At 40.1% G+C, this 27,689-nt stretch overlaps 1 protein-coding gene across 1 annotated transcript in view; it reads left to right on the top strand.

Moving 5' to 3' along the window:
* The window catches only part of SNCA (synuclein alpha), a 72,623-nt gene that overhangs the window by 2,675 nt on the left and 42,259 nt on the right, over positions 1-27,689 (top strand). The window contains exons 3-4 of the mRNA XM_050896020.1: positions 5,811-5,852; positions 15,225-15,370. Coding sequence (XP_050751977.1) covers positions 5,811-5,852; positions 15,225-15,370 — 188 coding nt within the window. The remainder of the gene's footprint in view (positions 1-5,810; positions 5,853-15,224; positions 15,371-27,689) is intronic.

Below are 27,689 nucleotides of genomic sequence, written 5' to 3'. Positions count from 1 at the left end.
AAGGAAGAACCACTATAGTTAATGAGGTAGGGCAGGTAGACCCCAAGGTAGCAAAGCAGTTGTTAAGTGACTTATCTAGGCCACACAAGAGTCTTGCACAGAGCCAGGGATAAAATTATTTTCAAATCCCAGATCGGTACTTTGATTGCATGATCATCATCTTCACTTAGCAAGTATTGGGCTTTAGAGGACTATCTTGCAAATGCTGCCATGAAAAATTCACAGGAAAATAATCTGCCAAGACCATATGAATAAGTGGTCATTTAAAAATAAAATTATGGATCTATTTCTCCTATTCATCAAATAAAGTTTGTCTATAAAAGAATGGAGGGGAAAAGATACTGTTTTCTGTAGGCCCTTTCTTTTTTGCTGATTTTGTAGCAGGTCAGTTCTGTAATGGATGTTGTGTGTACCTAGGGAGATGTGCACAGATATCAAAGAGAAGTTAAACAGAGTTGAAAACCAGAGGCATTTCTTTTAAATGGGAGCACTGAAGTCTCTGCAATTCCAATGTCTTTTCAGGATTCCCTCTGCCCTTGCACGCTAGTGCCAGTCCGTAACAAATTATTTCTGCTCCAGATAGTTTGGACTACTCATTTGGAATATACTTTTCTCCTGCTGAGCCATGGCAAAGCTCGGTGCTCTTGCCAACAGAAATGGCAGTCATTTTGAAAACTAATTGTAAGATGAGTCTATTTTAAAATGAGCATCTGCTCATTTTCAATATATCAAAATAGATGTTCTTTCACTGTATATTGTGCTTGATATTGGAGTTATCTTTCAGGGGTAGGGCTTTCTTTTTTTTTATTTTGTTTTCTTATAGTTCCTGACCATGCTTCTGGGGTCATTGATTTCTTTGTATTAGAAACCTGCATTGTGTGCTGAATTAATCTTTGTGTCTGACCTGTTCTCTAGACCATAATAATATTTGAACCTAGTTCTGCTCCCAAAGGCAACAGATTTCCTATTGTCTTCAGAGACGCTTTTGCTGAGGTTGAACTTTGGAGGGCAGGCTTGCTATTTGTTTCAAGAATAAAATACTGAGGACAGCGGAGCCCTGAGCCATGATAGGGACCCGTGCATATGACTGTAGTAATGGTGAAGGATCCTTCCCGCAGCAGATGCCTGCTTTTCAGGAGGAAACAGCTACATGCACAGTTTCAGTTGTGCAGGTAAAAAGGCCTTTGGTTGGAAGCTGTCTCCAGGAGCTGACAGCTCCTGTGTCCAGGTGTGTGCCTGCCCATACCTGCTTGTAAGGAGCTACAGTTTCCCCAGCTGAAGTTTCAACAGGATCAAGTAGGGTAAGGGGGAAATGAGGAGCTCGGTATTTCTTTGTCTACTTCCCAAGCACACAGCAGGGGTGGCTGTTCTCCCGAGCAGTGTTAGCAAAGGCTGGTGTGATAATCTCTTGGTTCTGTAGGCTGATAACGGTTGCAATGCAAAAGGTGGTGAAACCCCTTTACGAGCAGAGGAGAGGAGCAGCACACTGCATTAGAGCTCCTGAAGGTTTCTCGCTCCCTATCTCTATAGTTGGGTTTTCAAATATGAGTTTCACAGCCAGATTATGCTGTGAAAACTGCTTGATATCTTGCAAGAAAGAACCTAACAACACTGGGCTGAGAGGGACCTGTTAATAGTTTTCAGTTTCAACAGTCAGCTTCATAACATTCAGCCTTCCATTGCTGCTGGAGAATTAATAAGATGCAAAGTCTTTGGTCCAGATCCCCTAGGTGATATGGTCTCCCACTGAAATCAGTGGAATTAAATACGGAAAACATCGGGACCTTTCTGTCCAGGCTGCTGTTAGCTATTATGTGAAAGTTTGTAACATAATTCTGTCTGGTAAGAGTTCTATAAACAAAAGCTGCTGCTTGGGGTGAAATGTGGTCATTGTAACTTTTTTCTTTTCTTTTCTTTGGGTTTTTTTTTTTTTTTTGGCACAAGAAAAGTTCCCTGGCACAGGGGGAAACTTAGAGCTCTGAGGGAGAGTGGCGTATTGGAGGATTAACTGGGGATTTTTTCCCTCTCCATGCTGAAGTCTGTTCTTTCTTCCCTCACTCCACTGTCTTTGTCCTGCTTTTTAATACCCAAGATACTGTTCAATACAGTCTATGGTGTGTTTTTATGCTTTCAGGTGGTTTTTTTTTCCCTAAATTCCTCTGCTGATGTACTTCAGCATTGGCCAGCTGAAATCAGTGGCTCTGTCTTGACTCATACAAGCACAGCATCAGGACCTTTCTTGATGTCAAGCAATGGCCTGATTGTTGATTAGAAAGGAGGACTGAGGCTCAGCAGTCCTGTTCTGCATTGTGTATGCTGTAAATTTAAAACTGGGTCTCTGTGTATCCTTCAAGAGCTGTTGGTGTGAAGCAGTGAGGAAACAAGTGGTGATAGTTACCCCTCCTCGCTTTGAAACCAGCAACTGAGAGTAAGAAGAATGCTCTTCCATGCTCTTAGTGATGTACTGCTCAAGAGCTCCGAGCTCTGTGTGTGCTACCAGGGAGCTGAAGTTTTTACTCAATTGACTCTTGAGTGCATGTTCAGTGCTCAGGAATAGAAGTTTCCAGTCTGATCATTTTTGATGTGTTATACCCTAGCAGAACAAAGGAATAGTTTATCAGGAGCAGGGTGGCTAGCGGATGGGTTGTTTAGTACTCCCTGTGCTTAGCTGGCACATGGCCTTGGAGTGGAACAGTGCAGTCATGACCTATTTGGCAAGACCATCCAAATTCCCCTGCTGCACACTCTTTTCATAAGGTTTTTTATTTTCCTTTGGTAGTAGAAAAGCCACTGGAGTAGTCAAGGGACTCAAGGTCCGTCTGGTGGAATAACGGGCTTCAGCACTTGGGAGCAAGTGTTTTCCTTAGATGATGATTTCTCCTTCCCCTAATTTGGGCTTATGTCTCCCTATCTTTAACCAGTTCTGACTAAGCAACCTGAATCTCAGGGAGGCCTTGCTTGGAATAGTCTGTTCATCTCTCAAAAAGCCCAGAAATGAGTGTATTGCCAAACTGCTGATATACACTTTCTTTTTGGCATAATGACAGTGATGATAATAAACAATGAAATGAAAAGAGTCTATTGTATTTTTTTTATAATTACAAAAAGGCAAAAATTCTGGTTTTGGCTTCTCCCTCCCCTCGCACAAATGTGTATTATAGCAAGGAAAAGTACCATTACCATGTACTACTATTGCTCCTGCATCACCTAAGTAGTGTAGGTCAGTGTCAGGTTCCTTGGTCTTTCTGTTATCCCTACTCTGATTCCTCCGTTCCCTTTGTTATGCAGGGTACAATGTACAAGATTATTGATGTTTTGGGAATGCCAGAATGAAAGACAGCTAGTTTCTCTCAGAAACAACGTGGATGACCAGCTTTCCTTCATTGCCAGCCAGAAGTCGTCCTACTGAATTCAACTGTTGTTATTTATAAGCCTGTTCTGGCAGATCCTAATGTACGTCTAGATCCTGTTGTAGCTGTGACTGCAGAAACAGCTACTTCCATGCAAGTGTGCAGTAGTGGGGCAAATAGTATTGAGTTCTAACATATGCTGTAAGGTCTGGACCACCACTTAGCTGGTTGTTTGCCAGTTAATGGATTTGGCTATACATATCTCTGTTCTGTATGGGTCTGCGAGCCAAGCTTTCATTAAAGAAAAGCCTGTCTTCCACTAACAGAAAGAGACTAGCATTTCTGTATTAGTTGTGGTTATAGCAGTGTTATGTCAGGGTAAGTGAAGAAAGAATCAACTTGCATATGTCCCTCTGGAGAGATATATGCATTGCAGAGGTTCTCAGGGAGTTCTTACTCCCATATCTTACCAGCCCTAGGGAACTGAGTACTTGCTGTTCACAGGTTTCCATGTGTTTAATAGCTTGGCTTGCAGACAGTAACTTCAACAAGATGAACGAGATACTGGCCAGGTCTAACAATGCATTTAAAAGCATATATATCTGATATATGTCTGATAGACACACTGTAAGCCTGAAATAGTGTTTAGTCTCTTTCTAAAAGTTGGTAGAACCATCATCTGCTTGGATTCCAGTCTGTGTTCAAAGTACTTTGCTTCTTCAGGTCTCATGGTGCCCCAAGATTGAGAACCAAAGTCCTAAAACAAGTCCTTAGACATTAACACCTTGGATTTAATAAAATGGACAATTCTTTCAATGGTAAATATTTTCAGTGAGAGAAAACAAGCTTTTTTAAAAGAGAAAATCAGAATAAAGGGGGAAAAAGACTTCTCAGCTGTTTAACCTCTTCATTAGCTAGTTAAAGGAACATGTCATTTTGCTTGATGCAACATTTTTTTCCTCTTATTTATCATGGATTATTATTCTGCTCTTGCTCATGGATAACAGAGCTTTTTCAATGCTGTAATCAATCTGATAATGCCATGAATACATGGCTTTAGTTCCGTAGATTGGCACTAGTAGCAAGTAGGACATACTGATGAATGAACTTATACTATATTTCAGTGTTTAATTGTATTATTGTAAAGAATTGTGGACAAAGTTGCTTTCTTCTAATATATTTCTGCTCATACATTTTCTTCTAATATATTTTTGCTTATATCAGTTTTTATATGATTTTACACATAGTGTTAAGCTAAAATTATATAGATGTTAAAGTGTAAAGTCAGAAGTATAAATTATAATGTCTCAAATACTGAATGACATACAGACAAAAAATTGCATTACAAATAAGGTAATTTCTGTGTTGGTAATAAAAAAGTCATCCTATCTCTGGCAGACGAGGGTAAGATGATAAACTAGGAGCCATAAACTCTGTCTCTGTAATGCTTAATTGCACATTGTTAAGCGTCATACTCCACAGATGGATACTAATCCCTGAAATGTAGCCAAAGTATAAAACCTGACAAGGACAAGTAGAGCTCTGGTAGGAGAAAACACATGGAGTTACGTTTTCAACAGCAATATGTGCTAATTTGTTTCTCTTCCCATTGAAGACGAGAGATTGTTCCCTTTCATGCAGCGTGGTAAAAAGTCATGATACTTTTACATGGGTTTTCCAGAAATCGATTTGGTCTTCAGGCTGGCAGAGTTACATTGCTTACACGGGTCTTACATTATGTCTCAGTCTAGTACTAGCTCTAGGTTGCTGTCTGCAGAATCTTTACATGAGTTGTCACATGTGCCTGTGGCAAGGAGGACACTGGATGCAGCAGACCTTGGGTTTGACCCCGGTGGCATTTTCATGTTTTACTTCCTATTTACTGTTCCAATGTTTCCCTTTCAGATTAATTTTTGTCTAAATCTGGCTAGTAGTACCAGCTCCCCATGATTTTAACCTCTAGGTCTTCCTGTAGTTCAATAACGGTTGTTAACCCCTGCAAACTGAGATCTGGAGAAGAGTTGTAAGATGAAATTGTAAGGATCTTCTGGAAACTTTGGCCCTGATCTGCTACAAACGCATGTGTGAGCCTCCTTAGGACGTTAACAGTAACATGGTTTCCGTGCAGAGTCATCCATGTGAGTTTGCAAAGTGGGAGGCTTAGTTAACACGGCTATTAAGAAAATGGCAAGGAAGTCAGTACGTACAAGAAATAAACTGCAGAAGTATTTCCAGTATTATTCACCTTTCCACAGTCAATATACATTCATGCAGTTGCTCTTTATTGATGGTTTTGCCCTTTCCCTTAGATTGAATTTCTCTTTAATTAATTTTAATAATCTTAGAAAATACTGTATGCAACTGTAGGTAATCTATATATTCATCCCTCTTCATCATCCATCTAGTCTTTAACAGTACTTAAGAACATGTATTTTCAACCTAATATTGTTCTTTGTTTAGGTTCCAGGACCAAGGAAGGAGTTGTTCATGGTGTCACAACAGGTAAGACAATTATCTCTTAATTTCAACTGCTTCCCTACGTTTGCTTAACCAACCATTTAGCTGTTAAAAATTCTGTGTATTTTTTTGAGAGCACTCCAATTTATGAATGATAGAAAAACATAGAAAAATTGAGAGGCGGAAAGCAACATTCATTTTGTCAAAATGCATACACTGTTTTACAATCAAATATGTAATTTAATATAGTTGTTTCTATGTGAGAAGGGTTTTTTGAGGGATGTTCTGAATGAAAGTCAAGCTGTACTAGTATGAGCCAGGAGACTCATGAAACCAGATTCCTAAACAGAAGGAAATAACTTGCTTTTGTAGAAATAGATAAGTCAAGGGTCTTTCTGTTGTTTGTTTATTGCCAAAGGTGAAATATTCTGTGCTGGAAAGTTATAAACTAATTGGCATAAAAAAGTGAAGTCTTTTTTTTTTTTTTTTTTTTTTTGCTATGGAGAACTTCGACCTGTAGAAACTGAAAGCCTGGCTTGGGTGCCCAGGTTTGTCTCCTTGTGATCTGAGGAGGCAGAAAAGTGGGATTTGGAGAAAAGGGAATGCCACTGGAGGAGGACTGTGGAAGGCAAAGTGGGGAGGGACTTGGGCATATGTCAGGAGGACTTTGCTCATTTAGGAGCTCGTAGTCGGACAGGACGGATGCTAGTGGAGGAGACAGGAATTACTGCAACAAACGAAGGAGGGAAAAGGATGTAGAAGGAGCCTCCTTCATACAGTAGGGACCGTAAGATCTAGGCAGAAAGGAAAAAACACAGGGAGCGTTTGCAGTTAAGGCAAATGAGGTCAGCAGTGTGTCCACGCTTACACCTTTTAGACTATCCACAGTGAAGCCGGGCTGCAAAATGGAGTTTCACCTCCGCAGTCGCTAGCTCAGCCCTGCCGTACAATCGCTGCCGTTAACTGCAGCCTCTGCGATTACACCCAACCTACCGTTAAGCTGGCTGCTGTGTAACTATAGTATAGCGCAACCGTCGCGTGAGGCTTGCAGCGCGAGGCGCGGCGGAGGTCGCACGCGGGACCCGCGCGGGCAGGGAGAGACCGCGGCTCGGCGGGGGGCGTTCCCCGCGCCGCTAAGCCCGGGCCCACTGATTGGACGAGCCGGCAAGGGGCGGAGCCTGCAGCTGGCCGCGCGGGTGATTTACAGGGGCTGAAGGGCGCTGCCCGCCCGGTGGCCGGCTGCTTCTGCCGGGCTGCTGGCGGCACCGGTGCAGCCCCACGGACGGGGCTCCTGCCAGGGCGGTGCGAGCACCCGGGCTTCCGGCTGCGCGGTGTGTGCGGCGGTGCTCCCCGAGACGGAGGGCGATAGCAGGCGCGCCTGCGGGGCGTGTGACCTGGTGGATGAGCCGCTCTGCGGGGCGGGGCGGGGGGGGCCGAGCTGCAGGAGGAGGTGGGCAGGCTGAGTTGCGTCTGAGAAGGTCGACCCGCGGAGCTGTGCTCTGCCATCTCTGGTGCACACAAGCCAGCTCAGCGTGGTCGCTGCGGAGGTAGGCGCAGGGTCTGTTTTGTGCCAGGAGGAAGGCAGCGTTGTGGGGGACAGGGAGGGGTGGAAGCAGGTTGCTGCACGGAGCTGTAAGAGGAACCCTCTCGGCTACCTTCACGGAATAGGTACGATGCTCTGGGTGCGATAGACAAAGCATGTGATAAGATAGAAGAGGAGGAAACTGTGCAAGCACCCTCACCAAGGGCACACCAACCAACCCCTTGCAGGAAGACCTGCATTAAGACCAGCACTGAGAAGGAGCAATGGCGAGTTATGGTCATTGGTGACTCCCTCGTGAGCAGAACGGAGGCACCCATTTGCAGACCAGACCCTCTTTTCAGTGAAGCTTGCTGTCTTTCTGGGGCTCCAATTGGGGATGTCACCAGGTAACTGACAAGCTTAGTGCAACCTTCAGACTGTTACCCACTCCTGATCTTTCATGTGGGTGCTAATGATGTTGCAACCAGAAGTGCAAGGTCGATCAAAAGAGATTTCAGGGCCCTGGGAAGACTGCTGAAAGGTTCAGGAGCACAGGTAGTGTTTTCCTCAATCCTCCCAGTAATGGGGAGGGACTTTGGAAGAAACAGGCATGCCCAAGACATCAATACCTGGCTCTAGAACTGGTGCCTCTGCTGGAACTTTGGTTTTTAATGAGCATGGAAGAGTCTTTGAAACACAAGGTATGCTAGGGCCTGATGGGATCCACCTGTCCCAGTGAGGAAAATGTGTCTTTGCTCATAAGCTGGCAGGACTGATTGAGAGGGCTTTAAACTGGTACACCTGTGGCTGCAGAGAATTCCATGTGAACTTAATACCTGAGTATCACTTGTGCTCTCAGTGGTTCTTCATCCCAGCTTGAGGTCTGTTTCCAACAACACACAGATGGCCCAGTTTCAGATAAGGTGTGCTGGCTGCACCTGCAGTCATGCTGCTGCTGTGGTGTGGACATGCCCCGTCATCCCCTCCATTCCTAAAAGATTCTTGTGACTCATCAGTGTGTCCCACTGGAGCTGGTTGGGTGGGAAGACAGAAGGGAGATGGCTTATAGGAAAGAAACAAATTTCAGAGTTTCGATAAACTGATTTGAATTTGTCACAGTTATGAGGGTTTTGCAATGTTTTTTAGAACTGCCTAATCTCTCAGTCGTAACTTTCAAACTTTGAAGTTAATGCCAGGCATGTATATTCACATTAGTATTTCTACACTGAGAAAGAGTAAATTTGCATTTTAAATTGATTTGCAGGGATAATTTTAGGTATGAACTGAAACCAGTAATCAATAATTTGTAATAAGTGGCAAAATGAATGAAAGTCTTTGATCTCTGCAGAGTGCAGGAAAGCCTAAGCCGACCATAGTGCATTGAATGGAATGTGTGATTTTCTGCTGTAGAATATGGGACTTCTGGAGATGTGAAGAAGATGCGTGGTCAAGAAATTTAAAGTGTTTTTCCCCTAAGAAATTAGAAAACAAATAAGTAAGGGAGTAGAAAAGGATTTCTTCCTTTTTGTTCTGTGTGCAGCCAGTGTATCATTCACCTGTGCTCACATAAGCCAATGCAAAGGATAAACAACTATAGGTAAACAAATGGCAGTACTTAATATCACAACCCAAATAAAGTTGATAAGTCAGTCGAGTATTTTTAGTAACAAAACTGAACAGAATGTCTATGATAGTCCTTCAGAGTTTAGCCTCAGGCTGAACATGCATGCTGTTAAGAGGTTTGAAATCTCAGCTTGTTAGACCTCAATTAAGAGAAATATTCAGAGGGATCATTACTATAACCAGTAGAGGATTGCAGTAGAATGAGATTTGAGGCACATATATCTAATATCATCACAGATGTGGGAACAGCTACTGACAGCACTAGCAAGCAAGTTAATAGAGGTGATGTTCACCAAGCTGGGCTGTGGTAGAATAAAAGTCAAGGGCATTTGCACATGTATGAAATGTGCTGAAGCAGTGGGACTCTGTAGTAGGCTAGCTTAGTGGGGAACTTCTTTCCCTTCTCCTGAGAGAAACAACTGATCTTGAATGCTGTGAGTATCCATCTTTATCTGATTGCAATATGTGTAGTGAGACAGGAAATTTTAAGTAGATGAATAGAATTTTTGACAGGTTTGAAAAGATGTTAAATTTTGTTCTGGAAGATACAGACTATAGAATCAGACTATAAAGCCAAATATAAGGAGAACACATCTGTTACATGCTGCGCCTATGAATAGAAAATTCAGAAAAGTTACTGTGAATTTTAGGCAAAACAGTGGTCGCTTCTCACCCACTTTAGGAAACGGGTGATACAAAGTGGAACTCCCAAAGCTTGGGAATAATGGGTTCTGTGCCACAGTTTGCTTCCTCTGGCTTATTAAACTGTTTGAAAGGAGTTTGGCTGTTGAATGAAAATGGAAGATGAATAGAGGCATGCAGGTTGAAATGTGGCAGTGAGAAGAGGAGACCTAATGCAAAATCCAGAGAGCATGGTTTCTGAAATGAAACAGTATGGGCTTGGTAGTGTAATAACAGAGGAATTGCTTGGCACATATTTTAAAAATAAAAAAAAAAAATTGCAATTCTATGAAGAGTTGTTCTGGCAAGCAGAGAAGGTGGGTAAAAACAGATTTGGGTTCACTGTAGTGATGCTATGAGATATAACATGAAGACGCTGAGAAAGTCGTCTTAGAAATCAAATCCATTTAAATCAACACTATTAAAGTTGATGTGACAAAACTGCCTTTTAGGGCACTTGTTCCTCCTAGGGACTAGGAGTTCAGCAGTTCTGGTGGTCTTATGATGCACCAGGGTGTTAATATCTTGTGAAACCTGAGGTGAAATAACACGTTGTTACATGAATAAAAATTATTCAAGAGGTTAGAGATAGTCAAATGCAAACTAGAATCACAGATCAAAACGAGTGTGTGTTCACAGTTGTGCAGTCAATCCTTTCTTACTGTCTGAGTTCCAAGGTCTTGCTAGCTTTGCTATTTTTGAATAGTTTGTGGTTTAAAACCCTTTGCTGGTGAAGGGACTGTGAGCTGACACACCTCAAAGTGCTAAACAACTAAATATGCTTTTTGGTCAGTTGCTTTCCAAACCCAGAAATACTAGACTGAGATGTTTCTTGCTTTACACAAAGTATGACCTGATTGTACCAGGTTTAGTGCCATCGAGACACTATAAAATGAGGATACCAGGCTGTGATTCACAGGAAGATGGTGAGCATGTTATTTGTCAGGTCACCCTTTCTCAGAACTTCTGAAGATGAAGAAGCTTTGCTTATTGGTTTTATGGGGTGTTAGCTTGTGTATCTGACTTGCCTGCCTAATTAACATGTCTACTGGCCTTTGACTGTAAATACATAATTCATCCATCTTGCTTATCTCCCAGGGATAAGTGTCCAGAAATGTACAGTATCAAAGATGAAATACAGTCCATTTCCTGATAATCAAAGCACTGGTTTGTACAAAAGATCAGGGCCAAAAAGCCCTTGATACTTCAACCGTGTGTCAGTTTCCTGAAGCTGAGTCAAGACACAATATCAACAGTTATAAACCATAGTGAAGTGTTTTGCTTAATTCTTTTATCTGATCATTCTTGTTCTTCTTAACATTCTTAGTCATTGGTATTCCTGTTATATTTTAACTCCATCAGGTATCTTACAGTAAACTGTATGAATTAAAGAACCGCCAATGTATTTATGGCTTCTTTGTAAATGAATTCTTCAAGTACCTAAGGTAACCTTATTGTCTGAAATACATATTCAAAAGTATATTTAGTGCAGTAAGAGTCATTTCATTAATCCAGAGAAATCCTGTGGTTTTCATCTACTTTTATTGTTCAAAATTGAAAGCAACTAGTTCTCATTTTGAATTGCTCCAAAGGTTTCACATTGATATCATATGTTACCCAGTTGTCTATAGTAAGTAGGGAAAAGAAAGCTTCAATGCTAATAATTTTTGCACAGTGCTAAAGTCAGTATTAGAATTTCAATTTCAAAGTTAGCCCTGGCATGGTCATTGTACACCATCCCAGGATCATTTACTGGAATGGACAGTCTCTGCATAGATGGACAGAAGTAATCAGGCCATAGCTCGGCAGAGCTCTGCAGAAGCTGATTTTCTCAGCACTGTGATGCAAAGCAGACATCAACTTTACAAAGACTTAATGGCTTAAGAACATTAAACAACCTGGTATTCAGATTAATTTAATTAGTTGGTATCAACCCCCTGCATTCTGAACTGATTTGTTTGTGTGCACTTAATGCTTTTCCCCTGTTACTACTTAATGTAAGCAGTAAAATACATGAAACTGGAAACCTATTTTGTTTTTTCTTCTCCTGTCACTACAGTTTCAGAGCTGAAGGGTCACCAGGCTGGAGCTTATTTACAGAGTCACTCTGGTAATAGGGACTTTGGTAGTGTTTAGGTATTCCTTAAAGACAGGAAAGATGACACACTCTCTCTCCTACCAGTATGAGTGCTTTTGCAAATCTGTGCTGGGTGTATAGTTTGCTGGATTTATCTTCATGGCTCTGATTTCTGAAGCAGTGTATGAGAGATCTTTCATGGTACCTCCTGTGTCAGTTTTCTTATGCTATGTCTGTGTGCTGGTTTTGGCTGGGGTAGAGTTAATTTTCTTCATAGTAGCTAGTTTGGGACTATGTTTTGGATTTGTGCTGGAAACACTGTTGATAATACAGAGATATTTTAGTCATTGCTGAGCACTGCTCACACAGTCAAGACCTTTCCTGCTTCTCACACCAACCTGCCAGCAAGTAGGCTGGGGGTGCACAAGAAGTTGGGAGGGGACACAGCTGGGACAGCTGACCCCAGCTGACCAAAGGGATATTCCATACCATATGACGTCATGCTCAGCAATAAAACTAGGGGGAAGTTTGGCCAGGGGGCCGCTGCTTGGGGACTGGCTGGGCATCGGTTGGTTGGTGGTGAACAATCATTTTCATTTGCATCACTTGTCTTTCTTGGGTTTTATCTCTCTCTCTCTCTTTGTTATTTTCCTTTTCATTACAATTTATTATTATTATTTTATTTCAATTATTAAACTGTTCTTATGTCAACCCACAAGTTTTCTCACTTTTACCCTTCCAATTCTCTTCCCCCCATCCTGTTGGGGGGGGAGTGAGCGAGTGGCTATGTGGTGCTTGGTTGCTGGCTGGAGTTAAACCATGACAGTCTGAAATAGAAACAATCTTAAATATACTGCTTTTGTGACTACTTTTATCAGGTATCTTGTTGCTGTGCCAGTAACAGTGTTAGCAGCCTGATTCCTTGCTTTTTTGTTTTGTTTGCACGTACTAAGCCTTTCCTGCGGTAATGTGTTTCTGAGAGGAGAAAATAGACTTCAGACAGAGCCTTCCCAAAACAGTCTAATAGTTGGAACAGCAGCCACTGGGTAGTTGCTCTTGGTAGGTGGTTGTACTTCCCGTGACAACATAGTCTGAGAAATGTGGGTTTAATAATGGCATCAAGAATTAGGTGTTTTATATTGCAGCATCCACAGTGCACTCTATTTCTTGATATTTTGCTTTTGAGGTGCAGTTTTAAGATCTTGAGATAATGAAACTAATTATGACTATTGACAATGAACACAGTACAGCCATGCTTTATCATTTTATCAGAAAGGAGGAGTCAGCTTAAGAGCAGCTGCGCATGTGATCCCTTTGTCAGCATCAAGCCTGATGAATTTGTCTCTCAAATGTTCTGTCACTCAACGTATTTTGGAAAAGAGAGTTTTCAAAACAGTGTATGTCACTTCCATACGAAAGAATTAACAGAAGAAAATGTATATAAAAAGGACCCTGATTTATGTCTTCTGTTGGTTTTGTTTTTTTTTTCCTTCTCTCCCAGAAAAGGAATGAGACAGAGGAAAAATAAAAAGCAATACTGAAACTTACCCAAAACACATATCTTTTTTTTTTAATTTCTTGGAGAATATCACTTTAAAATGTATTTTTGCGATGCTACTTTTTTTACACAGCTCTGTTTGAGATTTCTTCTTGCCGTTCTAAATAATATGAAAGTGTTAACAAGTTTCCATCTCATAATGTTACTCAGTTTGTTTCTGAAAGACTCCGTGCACAATCAGATCTTAACATTCTTTGGAAGACATAATGGGTTACTAGGACACACACCTTAAGATATGTGTTTGCAAGAACTAGTGAAAAACTTCCTGTATACATTTTATGTGTAGAATCCAGACCTTTTTGTAGTCTGTAGCTGGTAATCATCAAATGGGACATCTTAATAGATGTCTTTCTGCACTTGCTAGCATTATGTCAAACCCTCCCTGAGGGCAACATTTGCTTTTCAGCAAAACCCACTTTTGATATTTTTTTCTGGAAAAAGCATGACAATAGATTACTGGATGGATGCAATGAAATTTCTTGTGAATTTATATCTTATTAGCATGTATAGGTTGGAAGATATTTGGAACAGACTTTTTCTGTTTCCAGTTTCAAATAATGTATAGTTCATTGTTGTCCTGCTCTATAATGAAAGCTCCTGGTTTTGGTCATAACAGAGATAATACTCAATTGGTTACTAACTTTTCACTTTAAGTTAGTTAGAATGAGCATTAAATGATCTGCCTCCATTTTCAGTCAGCAGATATTTATTATTTGGGTCTTTAATAAAAAACACGTATGAGGCACATTGTTTATCTTTCTAGCTTTTTCCTAATTGTTGTTATTTAATGTCAATCATAGCAATCTATGCTGCGTGCCCGGTGATATGGACAGCTGATACTATTTATGTAAGGAATTAAAGAAATCTAATTTATCCATAGAAAGTCTTCTCTTTGTATGTGCTTCCCAAAACGGTCTCTGAAAGGGTGGCCTATCTGCCAAGCAGAATTCATCCCATGCTCATAAAGGGTGCAAATAGAGCTATGAATACATTTTATGGATCAGATAGGATTGGGGCTGGAGGAAAGTATAGGATTAGTTAGAATTACAAAACCATATGCTGGATGTTTTTGAAGAACAGTCCCTTGTTTAGATGAGTAAATGTGGTTTTTGCAGAAAATCTGGCTGTGTAACTTTAAGGCATGAAGTCATCCGATCTCTTTTCTTAGAGCGATTTCACTATAGTGCAGGATGCTGTCAGAAAGAGCCCTTGGGGATGAATGAGCAGAAAGAACCTGGTGATATTCTGAAAAGTAGAATGGCAACTGCTGATGTATATGTAAGCTAAATGAGTTGTTTCCCTGGGGCTTGGAAGTTCGCTATTAATTTAGTTTGCTTTGGCATCTTTGTCATTCAATCTTCTTGTAGATTAGTATGTTATAGATGGACACATCAGCAGTGGGGCAAAAATCTCAGAGAATCAGATAAAAGGTTGTATTTGAAATTCTCTGGTTGAGCAACAGTAGCTCTGCTTATTAATCAAGTATATTTTAAAAAATAAAAATAAAAGCATAATCAATGGCTTTTGAGTCTAATGTAAAGAATCTTGTCTTCCATGCCCTGTAACATGCAGCAAGTGTTTGGTGGACTAATTGCAATGCATTTCCAAACTGGGATATATTGAATGCAATTATTATACGTTACACAGTGAGTTGGGCATAATAAGAGCAATTAAGTAATGACTTTTCTTCCCTAAAGTACCACTAGACATGAATGAAAATGTCAAACATCTTTCATATGAAAGAAATTGAGCCACAAATAAGACTTATTTTTACCTCTGCTGCTCCAGTGTTACCAGGCGGATAGTCTCATTTCTTAAGATCCACTTGGGGCACGCAAAGTGTAATGGCCTTATGGCTCTTCATGATGTTGGGCTGTCAGTGATAGCTGTGATTCTTTGAAAAACTTACAGCTCGCAGAGCTGTGATGTGTTTTTCCATCTTCTGCTTCTCCTCAGTGGCTGAGAAGACCAAAGAGCAAGTGTCTAATGTTGGGGGAGCTGTGGTTACAGGAGTGACAGCGGTGGCCCAGAAGACAGTGGAAGGAGCAGGGAACATTGCTGCAGCCACTGGCTTGGTGAAGAAGGATCAGTTGGCCAAACAGGTTTGTTTATTTACAGTCTTTTCCAGGTGAAGAAGTGAATGATGAGTGGCCTCCCTGAACTGAGGGGCAGAATGGAGTGTTTTCTTTTGTGTCTGTCAGTGGTATGAACGCAGGATGATTTGTGTTATGTTAAATGAATAGCAAAGAAAATGTCTGCTGTTTATAGCTTGTATTTTGAGTGACTTGCAGGATTTGGGAACTTGAGTAGGACTGGGCATGGAACTTTACTCTTCTGAAAAGTCTTAGCAAGTTTGGATCATGGTTTAAAGTGTGATCTAGTGGTGATTCTGAACTCGGCAGCCTCTAGTGAGGACCAACAGCTGTAGGATCGCTGTACAGTTGAATGGGAAGATAACTGTTTTTCCAAATAACTCAGGATTGAAAAGCAACCTGCTAGAGCTGAAGGTCAAACAGCAAATCTCAGGTTTAACAGCACAATTTGTATTCTCTGCAGATGAAGAGCAGAAGTGTTTGTGTACCAATCCACTGACTGTTAGATATGTTGCATGTAAAGTAAAGATCAGCTGAGGAGTCACTATCTTCTATTAATATAGTGACATGAACTCAAAAATGCCTCAAATATTCTGAACTCTTCAGATTAAATTTGCTGTAGCTCATCCTAGAAAACACTCTGTAGATATTTTTATTCCAGCACTGAGGTGAACTTTAAGTATTTGCACAATACCAAGCATTACTACATTTTTGTTGCTGATACACTGCAGTTACATTCTTCCACTTACATTATGTGAAAAGTGACCCCAAACAGCTGGCGGGAATGATGCTTTCCAAAATGTGTATAGTGTTGTTTGGAGCCAAAAATAACCCAGAAGAGACAAATACCTCCTTTTGTGCTGTTTTCTGTATGAACATTTAAGTGTTAGGAAAAAAATAAGATTGAGGAATATTAGTATTTGCACAAAAAAATGGGTGTCATATGGATTTTGCATGAAGAAGTTCTATGGTGTATCTTAGTTCCAGTTAGTGTCCAGAGGAGCTGTTAAAATTGAATCCTTAAAAACTTTTCTTTATCCTTATCTGTTATTGAAGTGTGTTCCTGTCTGTCTGACAAATCCTGTTGGTGCTTTAGTTCGGGGGGAAAAAAGGGGTATTACATTGTGGTAGGCATTCACTCCACTGTGGTGGATTGGTCTTGAAAACATTTCACAAATGGTTTTGTTCCCTTTCAAAGCATTTTTCCTGGGGGGCTTTTTAGTCCTTTTTTGTTCAGCTATAAGTAAAATGTTGCTTTTGATGTGGACATGGTCCTTTGTAAAAGCTATGTTGAAGATTTATGAAATTAAGAATGTAATGAACTGCCAGGGGATACAGGAGTATGGCATGGCCACAGTAGTCTGTACCCTTAGTTTCTGCTAAAGCTCTTTTGTAGTTTTATGCTGAGAATATTCTTTTCTGTTCGTAGCTTTTCAAACTCAGTGTCATAAGGATCATCGTTGCTGTAATACGCAATTACCTACTTTAGTATTGACCATACCTATTATTTTTTATCTTAATATTAATATATACATATAGATCCTTATAATTATAAAGTATGAAGCAGCAATCTCTGCTGACTTTCATTTAATTCTGTTCTGTATATTGTAAAGCTTAAATATGAGTCATGATGGCTGTAACAGAATAAAATCACGTCTGTGAAATTAAAGAACATCCATAATGTACATGCATATTATTCCACAGCCCTATAAATAGCATCATTATTCTGAACTGGTGCTTTGTTCTTTAGATACGCAAAACCATTCATATGATTCTTGATACTGGTATTTTTAGACTGAGATTCTCAGTCATCTATGCAGTGTGGCCATCTAGCTGACTAGTATCTACAGCTCCTAGCAGACTGCTCGGCATCTCTGTCTTTTACTGGTTTTGCAAGGGATGAGTAGCCATTTCAAAAATGTTAAAATCAAAATTCAATCATGTAAAGATATTCTACAGTCTAGTATTTCTGCATTCCTGTGCAGTTCAGAAGTACGTGAGATCTATTTTGCTTGGATTTTCCGGGTAAACTGACCATTGGGTGGGGACCAGGTGTGGGCATTCAGAATACCAGTGGGACACAGGTCCATTGTAGGAAACAGGGTGGGTCTTTCTGAATAAGAGAAGATACCAACCAAGCATACAATCAAAATATCAATGTAACTTTGTGTATTTTATCTCTATAAGGTTATGTCTCTATAAGGCTGTGATATCTCTAGTCTGCTCTAAACTGGGAATAAGAGACCACAACTAGTGAATTCATTCCTTGAGCTTGAGCATGGCTAGTAGTGCCTTTGGCAGATTATTCTTCCTATAGACATCTATTTGGGATTGTCCTAAAGCAAACGGCTGTGTATCCCATGTGCAAGATGAACGCTTACACAGTGTAGGCAAGTCATGGGATTTGACAGGGAGTTGCAAATGAAGCTTATCCATTAAAGGTAGGTAGAAGCATGATTACAGACTGTTTTTCCACAGAAGACTAAAAGGCATTAGCCAATAATCTATTATTTTAGTTGGCTTCTAAACATGTGACAAATTATTTCTTCCAGTTCACATGGACCCGCATAATCAAGTCCAAATCCTCCAACTGAACATAGCAATCAGTGACCTCCTGAGACAGATACCTTCCAGCTTGAATTATTCTGTGAACTGCTATAAACTCAGCCTCTGTGCAACTGGAGGAGTTTGCTTATGTGCCATCAATTACAGGATCAGGGACTGTGAAATAAATATGATCAGCTGCTTCCAAACATGTGTCTGGAAGCCCATCTAAACTAATGCTCGTTGCTGGGATCTGCTACTAGTGATCTGCTCGCCTGTGTGAAAGCCTGTAGTCTTGTGTGGTGACTGGCATTTTTCTAGTGCCGTGATGGAAGTCTAGTTTTGACTTTCAACTCATTAAAAACAGTCGTAGCATTTCTTTACCTGTGGATACAACAATATTGATGCAAAGGAAATACTAAGCAGATTCTTGGCAAATTGCTTTCTCAAGAAGTTTGTCCGAGGTTGCCCAGTGCAGCCTTTAATACTGGTGTGCTCTGGACCTGAAGAACCTGAAGAACAGGTTTAACCATCCAACTAAGGCCAGGCTGGAGGGCTGCTGTCACACCACGCTGTCACGTACCCAGCCCGTGGCTGGTGTAAGCAGGCAGTGCAAAGTGACAGCTGAGACTAGTGAGTGACAGGGCTGACTTGATAGTGCCTGTCTGACGACTGCCCTGGGGGATTTATGCTTTGGCAGAAACTCACTGCATAACACAGCAAAGGTAGTGGCAGCTAGTAGGCTTGTATTCATTTTAAAAGGGTTAACATACTGCAAATAGCATTTTAATAAATGACAAAACAATTCTTAAGAATATTTAGATTCCAAAAGTTCTTTCATGCATTGCCAGCATGCATCTACTCAAAAATTATTTCTAATGCACACTAGCACTTAGCATACAGCCTATTAAAAATGGATTAAGTCTTTATAAACTAGTTGTAAATTTGAGCCTAATTTTAAAATCTGCCCATAATAATGCTGTTAGATGTAATCATTGGGACTCTTCCTGGAAGCAGAAAAGAAGTTGCTTCCCTTTTTCATGCTTTCTTCTCTCTGTTAAGGGAAGATGATAAACTGAAGTACTGGGTTATACAGATAAAACATTTGTTTTAAATTTGTTCTGTGTCTGTGCATGTTCTATTTCTGTGTACAGTGTGAGCGTGCTTCTATATTAATCGAGTAAAAAAATTAATGATAATTACATTTACTGTAGAAATGAACATGTTTTTTTTCTAAGTTAAGAAAGCTGTGAAATCCTTTGACTATCTATTTTCAGCTCTGCATGAGTTTATAGATCCAGATAGTATGGAGGGGTACTAGCTAGTGAATATTTAGTGTATAATATTGCCTGAGAACAAAATATGGATTCTAAAGTTTATTATTTTCAGATAGGTAATTAACTAATTGAAGTTCTTAACCTCACTAAATTCATGTCGTTTGGTTCTCTAGCATCTCAAGAATAAACGTGTTGGTAAGTTCTGTGATTTCTGTGGTGAATGATTTTATTTATACTGTTCTAGCACCAAAATCCCCAGTCAAGCTGAAACTTCAAGGTACTTTAAGTACCATGCAAAGATACAGTTAGACAGATTTTCTGTGCTGTAGATCTTACTAAATAGAGTAGCAGGCCTTGTCCTTACCATGTTTAGGGTTTCTATGATCTATATGGATTGTGTTTGGTATCTATATGTGCTAAATCCTTTTTCTTTCTAGAGTATCTCTTAATTTAACACATTTACAGTAAATAGCACTGTAAACACAAAATTACAGTAGCAGATAACATATACATAGATAATATACTTACAGAGCAGGTAATATAACTCACTGGTTTAATTACCAAGCTTTCAGGGAAGAGACGACTGTAAGTGGGAAGACTGTCAATTTAGGCATTAGGCATTTTTTTTCCATAGAAAATATTGTTTAACTAAAAGCCCTTGCTAACTGCATTAAATACAAAAAATAATTTAGAAGAATGAAAGCGATGGTAACTTTGCCATATCTTCTTCCCCCCATCCCAGCCTGTATTCCCTGGGACTCATTAGAAGCCAAACACTGTCCTAGCATAAATATTCAGTGCAGTGGACCCCACAGGTGTAGAGTATTTCTTGTATTATTACTTTTCTTGGTCAGAATAGCTGACCGAATTTTTCCATTTTTACATTGCTTAGAGCCAGGGTGAATCCACATTGGGGAATCACCATAATCAAATATACCAATATGTAGGAGCCTTTTTCCTCCTTGTTACAGGGAAGCTCCATGACACATTGTGCACTGCTGAGAATAAAGACATGATGAAAGACCTTTTAATTTTGATGAAATGAGAGCAACTCAGTTTTGATTAAGATACCAACCATCACAGTGTACTCCAGCCAGCTATTATTTGTTCATTTGGGCAATCTTACTGGCAGAAGGGATGCAAGTCGTGTAAGTGCCTCTGAAGATTTGTCTCTCTCTGTGGCAGAATGGAGGTTTCTTTTCTACTTTATTAAATGCCCATTTTGAAATGCAAGCGATACCTCATGTTTCAAAGATTGCTGTTCTGTCTTGTTGCAAACTAAGATTCCTGAGTGTTCCCAAAAAAGTGTTAATTACTACCTGTAGTTTAAAAAGAAAAAAAAGCTGAATATGAAATCTTTATTTTTTGCACTTTACATTTTGCATTTTAAAAATGCAGAGATCTGTTTAGAAATCCTTCTGTAAAAATCTTATGTGGAAATAACTAGAAAATTAGGATCAACATTTGGCTTTTACTGAAGTTATCTTGGCTGGCAGTCCCTGAAGTTTAAATGCTTAACTTTAAAGTTCCCATCACTGTTTTAGTAGCCCCTCCTTGCTACCTGCATATGATACAAATGCCTTGCTTAGTACTTGAAAAAGCTCAGGCATTTTCTCATTTTGTCTCTTTTTATCTTTTTGAGATATATTTTGTGTATTTTATTTCCTACTGTGCCATAATACTGACATGCCACATGGAAAATTCTTGAAACTTTTTTAAAACTGATTTTTTAATGCACTTTTTTGTAAGTAAGGTTCCAGACATAGGTCTAATCATGGTTTAGGTGGAACCATGCATTTTGATAAAATAGAAATATCGCCTAGTTTTCTGACCATCTTTATACTCAGTATACTCTACAGAGTGCTTGGCTCATTAAAGGATCACCGTTCCCCATCTTCTTCCCAGTCTGTAGGTGAGTCAATTAATCTTGAAAAGCTTAGCTCAAACACAAAGGAAAAGCTACTGAGCAGAGATATCCAATTTACTTCTTCAGAAAGGGAGTTTTTCTAGCTTTCCATTACATTTTATGCTATTAGCCAGCTGATGTCCCAAAAGGCTAATAGACCCCAGTGAAAAGCAGGACAGTAAGTGCGAGTTACATGAGACTTAAACTGTCATTCTTTTGTTGGAATAAGCAGGTTTATTCATCTTCCCTAGAGCTTATTATGAGGAAGAAGTCAAGCCTTGAATTAAGCAAAGAAACTTTAATAAGATTTTGGCGTGGCAAATGCAGAAATAGCCTCCACCCAATTAACTTCTGGAGTTAATACTTTTCTGTAGACATTGCAGAGCAAGCAGGCTGCAGGGGTGCAGCAACATCTAATTGCCCTCCTCAACTACTTCTTGCTATTTATGGCTCTAATATAAGGTCACAGTAGACAATGGATAAGTTTATGATTAAATATACGTAAACTAGATCCCTGGCAAGCCTGCTAAGCGGCCAGAGGTCTAACCCTCTACACTTGAGCCAAGCAGTGCCAGTTCTGCCTGGCGGTGCAATGCAGAGGGGTGGGATTTTAGGTTGTTCAGGGTGAGCCCGATCGTGGTTCTGATGTGACACTCTTGCTTGATCTGTAGGAGAAATTACCGCAGTGGTTTGGAAAGCTTGCATGCTGTGGTTTCTGGTAGGATAACTAGCAGACAGTAAATCTTCCTCGAGGAAGCCCAAGTGGTTTAGATGATGTATAGGAGAAGGCCTGCTCAGGTAGTCACAACTGAACATCAATCAGACAGACAATACTTGCTTTCACATTTCTATTTAAATCATAACGCGTGAAGAGCACATAGTTTGAGATAGATTTTACTTTTTCCCTTACCGTTTTATTTCTTGATGTATGCATAATGTATGAGTGACTGCTGCAAAACAGAAAGGATATTTAGCGGCAATTAGCAATGTTTCCTTTTTTAATGGATGTAGATGGATTGAGAGTGGAAGAATGAGGAGAGAGATTCCCCATTAGGGGATCCACATTGCTCAGGAGCTGAATCACAGAAGACCCCTCTTCAGAGAAAGCATTTGTTAGCTGTTTCTTTGAATTCATGAAGGAACTGGGACTGTCAGTGAACTGACATATATCTTTGATTGTAGCATAGCTGGACTGATTTATTTTGGCAGGGCCTTTCTCACTGGTCTCAGAATTAACGATGGTGTATTGTATTAAAATATCTATAACAATTCTGTAAAGCTAATCCATATTCTTGAAACAGGACACTGATTTATTGTAAATCATAAGACACCCATAGGTAGGCAATATTAAGGTTTTGAATCTGCTTTATGTACACAGTCAAGTCTCCCCCTCATGACAGTGCACATACTTTTTGGATGGGAAAGCTCAGGAATCATCTAGGTTGTACAGAGGTATGAATATCAGTAGATGTGTGATACTGCATTGCTATCCTGAATGCTCTGCATTGGAATGCAAGTGGCTTTGATTTAATGATTTGTAATTTGTTTCCAAAATAAATTCAACAATTACAGGTGAGGCCACTTAATGCAGTTTCATTAATACAGTTCTGTTTTCCTTTGGTAAAGGGAAACAAGGCAAGCCCCATGTGCATAGCTTGGTATATGTTGATACTGCACAATGGTCCTGTAAAGAACAGTACAGAGTGCTTGAATCAGACTCTAATGTTTACAAGCAATTTTATTTGGTGAAATATGCTAATGATGCCCACAGAAAACAGGTTGATAAATAGGAAGGCCACAGAAGTCACAAAGCCAGCAAGGAAATCCCGTGTTTTTCTTCTACCTTTCTTTTGCTTTGTAAGGTCTTACCTGTGTCCTGGTTTCAGCTGGGATAGAGTTAATTCTCTTCCTAGTAGCTGGTACAGTGCTGTGTTTTGGATTTAGTGTGAGAATGATGTTGATAACACTCTGATGTTTCAGTTGTTGCTAAGTAGCGCTTATCTTAAGTCAAGGAGTTTTTAGTTTCCCATGCTCTGCCAGCAAGCAGGTGTGCAAGGAGCTGGGAGGGAGCATAGCCGGGGCAGCTGACCTGAACTAGCCAAAGGGGTATTCCATACCATGGAACATCATGCCCAGTATATAAACAGGGGGGAGTTGGCCAGGAGGGGTGGATCGCGGTTCTGGCATCAGTCAGCGGGTGGTGAGCAATTGCATTGTGCATCACTGGGGGTTTTCTTTCCTTCCCCCCCCTTCCTTTTTTTGTTATATTCCTTTTCATTACTATTATTATTATTATTATATTTCATTATTATTATTGTTAGTGTTATATTTTACTTGAGTTATTAAACTGTTCTTATCTCAACCCACAAGTTCTGCCTTCTTTCCTGATTCTCCTCCCCATCCCACCAGGAGCGGGGTGGTGGGAACAGGGAGTGAGGGAGCGGCTGTGTGGTGCTTGGCTGCTGACTGGGGTTAAACCATGACAACCTGTCACTTCCTTCTCGGCAGGTATGTGCACGTTCTGGTAGCGCTTCTGGACATGAGTAGCTTAATTTTATTTCACTCTGAATACCACTATTTGAAATATTTAAAATTAGGCTAGGCAAGATAGAAATGAATATGCACAGAAAATAACAATACTGAGGAAAAAACAGATGGTGAAAGATGGATGACTCCAGGTAGGAGTGCTAGAGTTTCTGTGTTTGTTGAAGTGCTGGGAGATTTTTGAATTGCAACCTGTGCTTGGCCTCCCTGGTTAGCAGAGAAAATGCCTTTCCTGCTGTGGGGCATGTTGTCAGTATTTTTTCTCAGAGGGCAAAATAGCAGTATTTAAAGGAAGACCATGTTCTCTGTGTCAAAGCATTTCCGTGCATTGCCATCTGTGACTCAAGCAGAACTTGAGTCACAAGGGAAGAAAACGTGTGTGGTATTATCTAAATATCCTGGAGGTTATTTCTCTTCATTAATTCAGGAACAAATATGAGTTTAATGTAAAGGTCTTGTGAGTTTTCCTGGTTTCCTAATGGCTTTCATGCTGTGAGATAACATTTTAGTGCAGACTGATGTTCCGGGTCTACCTGCTGCCTTCACTACTTCTGACCATAATGTATTCCTAATTGCCTGTGGAGGAATTAAGTTGAGGAGCTTTTGGGTGGCATCACATTGCTCTTTGTTTTCTAGTGATTGCTCAACCACAGATTTAGCTTTGACCCTGGAGGAAATAAAGTACCCCCATCCTTAAACTGAATGTGCCTGTCTCCCTTGGTCTCCAAGAACAAGAATTGTTTGCTAGCTGATAGAAGGGTGAACACATTCTCCACTAGGAATTGTTCATATGTCGTGATAATGAGATAATATTTGTAGTATCTACAAATAGCAGAACACAATTTTTCATTTCTTTTTCTTTAACTTGTGAGGGAGAAGCAAAAGATGCTCCCCATCCTTTTACCAGGAGACTGACTTTTGCATTTATTATAAGAGTTTGCTTGTCTGTAGTCTATGCTCTTTTTCCTCCCTCTTGTGTTCTTTACTGTGGTCTCCCTTCCACCTCCTATATCCTCTATCTCCACTTTCCTTTCTAACTAACCTAATATGCCCCCGTAGCATATTCCAGGCTGCTGTGTTTGTCTCCCCTGTGTATGTATGGCCATTGCATTATGCAAGTCTCTCAGGCTAATGTGGGACCAGTTCTGTTTCACAGTGTCCCAGTCTTATGCATCCATCTGTGGGATTTCATGCAGTACTCTCAGAAATGGGGTGGGGTTCCTGCTCTAAATAGTTGCTAGTCCCATGTTAAATATTCAGGAAGGTGCTGCTTGCTGAGAGGAATATGTTTAAGTTCGTTTGGGGATGATTGATATTCGTGCCAACTATTCCTGTTCTTGCTCACTGTTGTGTGAAAGATTCGTCTGTTTCAGATGGGAAATAGTTTTATGTAACCCATGATAGTTGGGAAAACTTAATAGTGGCATTTTTGTGCAACTTAATGTACAGGTTTTATAAGCTTGCAAACATTACTGGGTTACAATAATGGTCTCCTTAGCATCTTCTGCCATGTTTCAGTGTTCCTTTCCTCTGCTGGCCAAGATGAAGTGTGTAAGCCTTGGAAGGCAAGGAGCTTAAATGTGATTCATTCAGTGCCTATCTGGAAGTCATTATCTTCAGAGGATTTGTGATGATAGCTGATGCCATTTGCTGATATTGTAAAAGCCAAACATTGCAGCTGGCAGGTTTTTTCAGCTTGCAATGAAAGTTTATGGTGCTGAAGTGACATTTTGGCAAAGCACTGCAATGTGTGTTTATGTCTGCGAGTGTCTATTCAGCAAAGCACTTCAGTGGGATGCTTAATAGGTATGAGTGACAAATTGAGGTCCTGGATTGATGTGGTGATGAGGGTTGTATAAACTTCTAAATCATTCAGGACTGAAGTGTGGAGGAAATACCTCTCTGTGGAGAAATAGGTTAATCTGTATTTTCAGAATATCAATCCAATGTCATCTCCTAAAAACCAAAAACGAATAACCCCACCTGTAGGTTAAGAGGAGAGGGAAGAAGAAAGAAAGAAGGCAGAATGCTTTTATTAGGATTACCTAATTACTGGCAGTGCTGTTGTTACGATTAGTAGAAATGAAGTTTATATGAGGACTAGTGATAATCAGCAAATACCAGTGGCATATGATACACATCATTTTGGTGGCTATTTTGACCACTGAAAGAACTTCACAAAGAATCTATGGGTTAATAGATAAAAGGTTGTACATAGCCTGTGGATGTCTGGGACTTCTTCAAAGCTGCTTGCACATAACGAATGAGAAGATGACACGTCTTTTCTACAGTAAACTGTCATTAAACTTTCTGGCTCTCACCTGCTTTCAGCTGTATTAAATCTGTCCCTTAGAGAAAGTTAAGTGGCCTGTGTAAGGATTATTGGTAGTAACTTTTCAGTTTTTAAGTACTTGTCTCAAAGGAAGTGTTTCAAAAGCTTCCATGATATATCTGGAGACTGGAATTTGCTACTGGAGAAAGCTATGTTGAATGTCTCATAAATACATCTGAAAATTTAGATTGCAAACCTTTTTTTGCCAGTAGCTTGTCTAATGCAAAATATTCCCTGTGAGGAAACTGGAGGTGTAAGCTGCTAAAGTTGTCCTCTAAAAAACCATGCTTTTTGCAAGAGTGAAGCAGGCAGAGAACCCGATTCTGAAATGTATTGGACATATTGATTGCTCTCCAAGCTTTTGGTGTTAGCTTTCAGAGCTGTTTGCTCGTGCTTTGTTAGCACGTGCCCAGGAGGTTTGCCAGGCTTGGGTCAGAAAAGTCAAACTGATGCTCAAGATGAGGGGAGACAGCCAATAAAGAACTTCTTTTGCCCTGCTTAGTAGGTTAGCTACAAACAGAAAGAGGAGCAATCTGTAACTGCACTTCCTTCAGAAGCACATAAAACAGGATTTGTGCCTTTGAAGCTGCTTAATCCCCCTGTGCCACCTCCCACTCCATCCCGTGTAGAAGGGGCATCACCTAGAGCAGCTGATACCCTGCCAGTATTATGTCAGCCACACATATTTCTTCTCTGGGGCTGTGGGACAAAGCAACGGCTCTAGGGGTTTTTTGGCTGACCTTTGCTATACCTTTTCATTGTGAAATGTAATACTGTCGTCATGTGCTATTATATGTAAGGAAGATACATGGATTTTTTTTTTTCTTACTAATTCCCTGTGATGGTTTTAGGGCCCAAAGGGTGCACTGTGGTCTAAACAGACATGCATTGCCCTGGAGTGGTGTGAAAATTCAATTAGGGTGTCAGGGTGAGTGTCACTCATGAGAAATGTGTTCTTATCCATAGAGACAGTATTTCTAACAGGGAGTGTCCATTTAAGCTGAAGAAGGGAAGATACCAGTGGTTGAAACAAACAATCACATCTAAAGAAAATTATTTTTACAGCTAGAAATGTGAAATATGCTTGGGGAAGGAAATTACAAGGGCAACTGAGCTAGGGTAGAGAACAGTTTTAAGACTTGGAGCTCTCTTAATTTGTGTGAGCCTTTAGGAAGGAGGCTGGAAGCTGTAAAACCTGTTAGCAGTTCTAGTATTGAGAACTGACTACAAGCTTCTGATTGCTTCTAATGTGAAGTATTTATAATTAATTAAGCTAATAATTTATAATCAGTTAATACATTAAAGGTGTTGAAATGTGTGGCTTAATTCTAAGCATATATGCAGTCACTGGCCAGTTTGGTAGTATTTATATCCCTAGTGCATTTTATAGGTGATAATGTGTGCGTGAAACACTTATGCTTTGCCTAATAAATATACTTATGGCAATTAAAAATAACAACATTACACTGTGCGTCAAACGCTTTAGTTCATTACTTAACACCCAGCATATCTTAGCCATGTAAGAATTGCACTCTAAGATGCTTGTTTAACCCCTATCTGATTTAGCTGATGCTTTGTGTAGTTGATCTGAACAAATGCTTCTTTTCAGATTCCTAGCAGCATCAGTTTTAATGGTTGGGTCGCTTTTAATTTTGTGCATGCGATATTTCATCTTACAAATCCCTCAAGATATAACTGACAGAGTTCAGATAGACATACTGTATG

This window comes from Gymnogyps californianus, chromosome 4 (assembly GCF_018139145.2).
Source record: "Gymnogyps californianus isolate 813 chromosome 4, ASM1813914v2, whole genome shotgun sequence".
Lineage (NCBI taxonomy): Eukaryota > Metazoa > Chordata > Aves > Accipitriformes > Cathartidae > Gymnogyps > Gymnogyps californianus.
The sequence above is the reverse complement of the archived record's forward strand: the minus strand, read 5'-3'. Positions and strand labels throughout refer to the sequence as shown.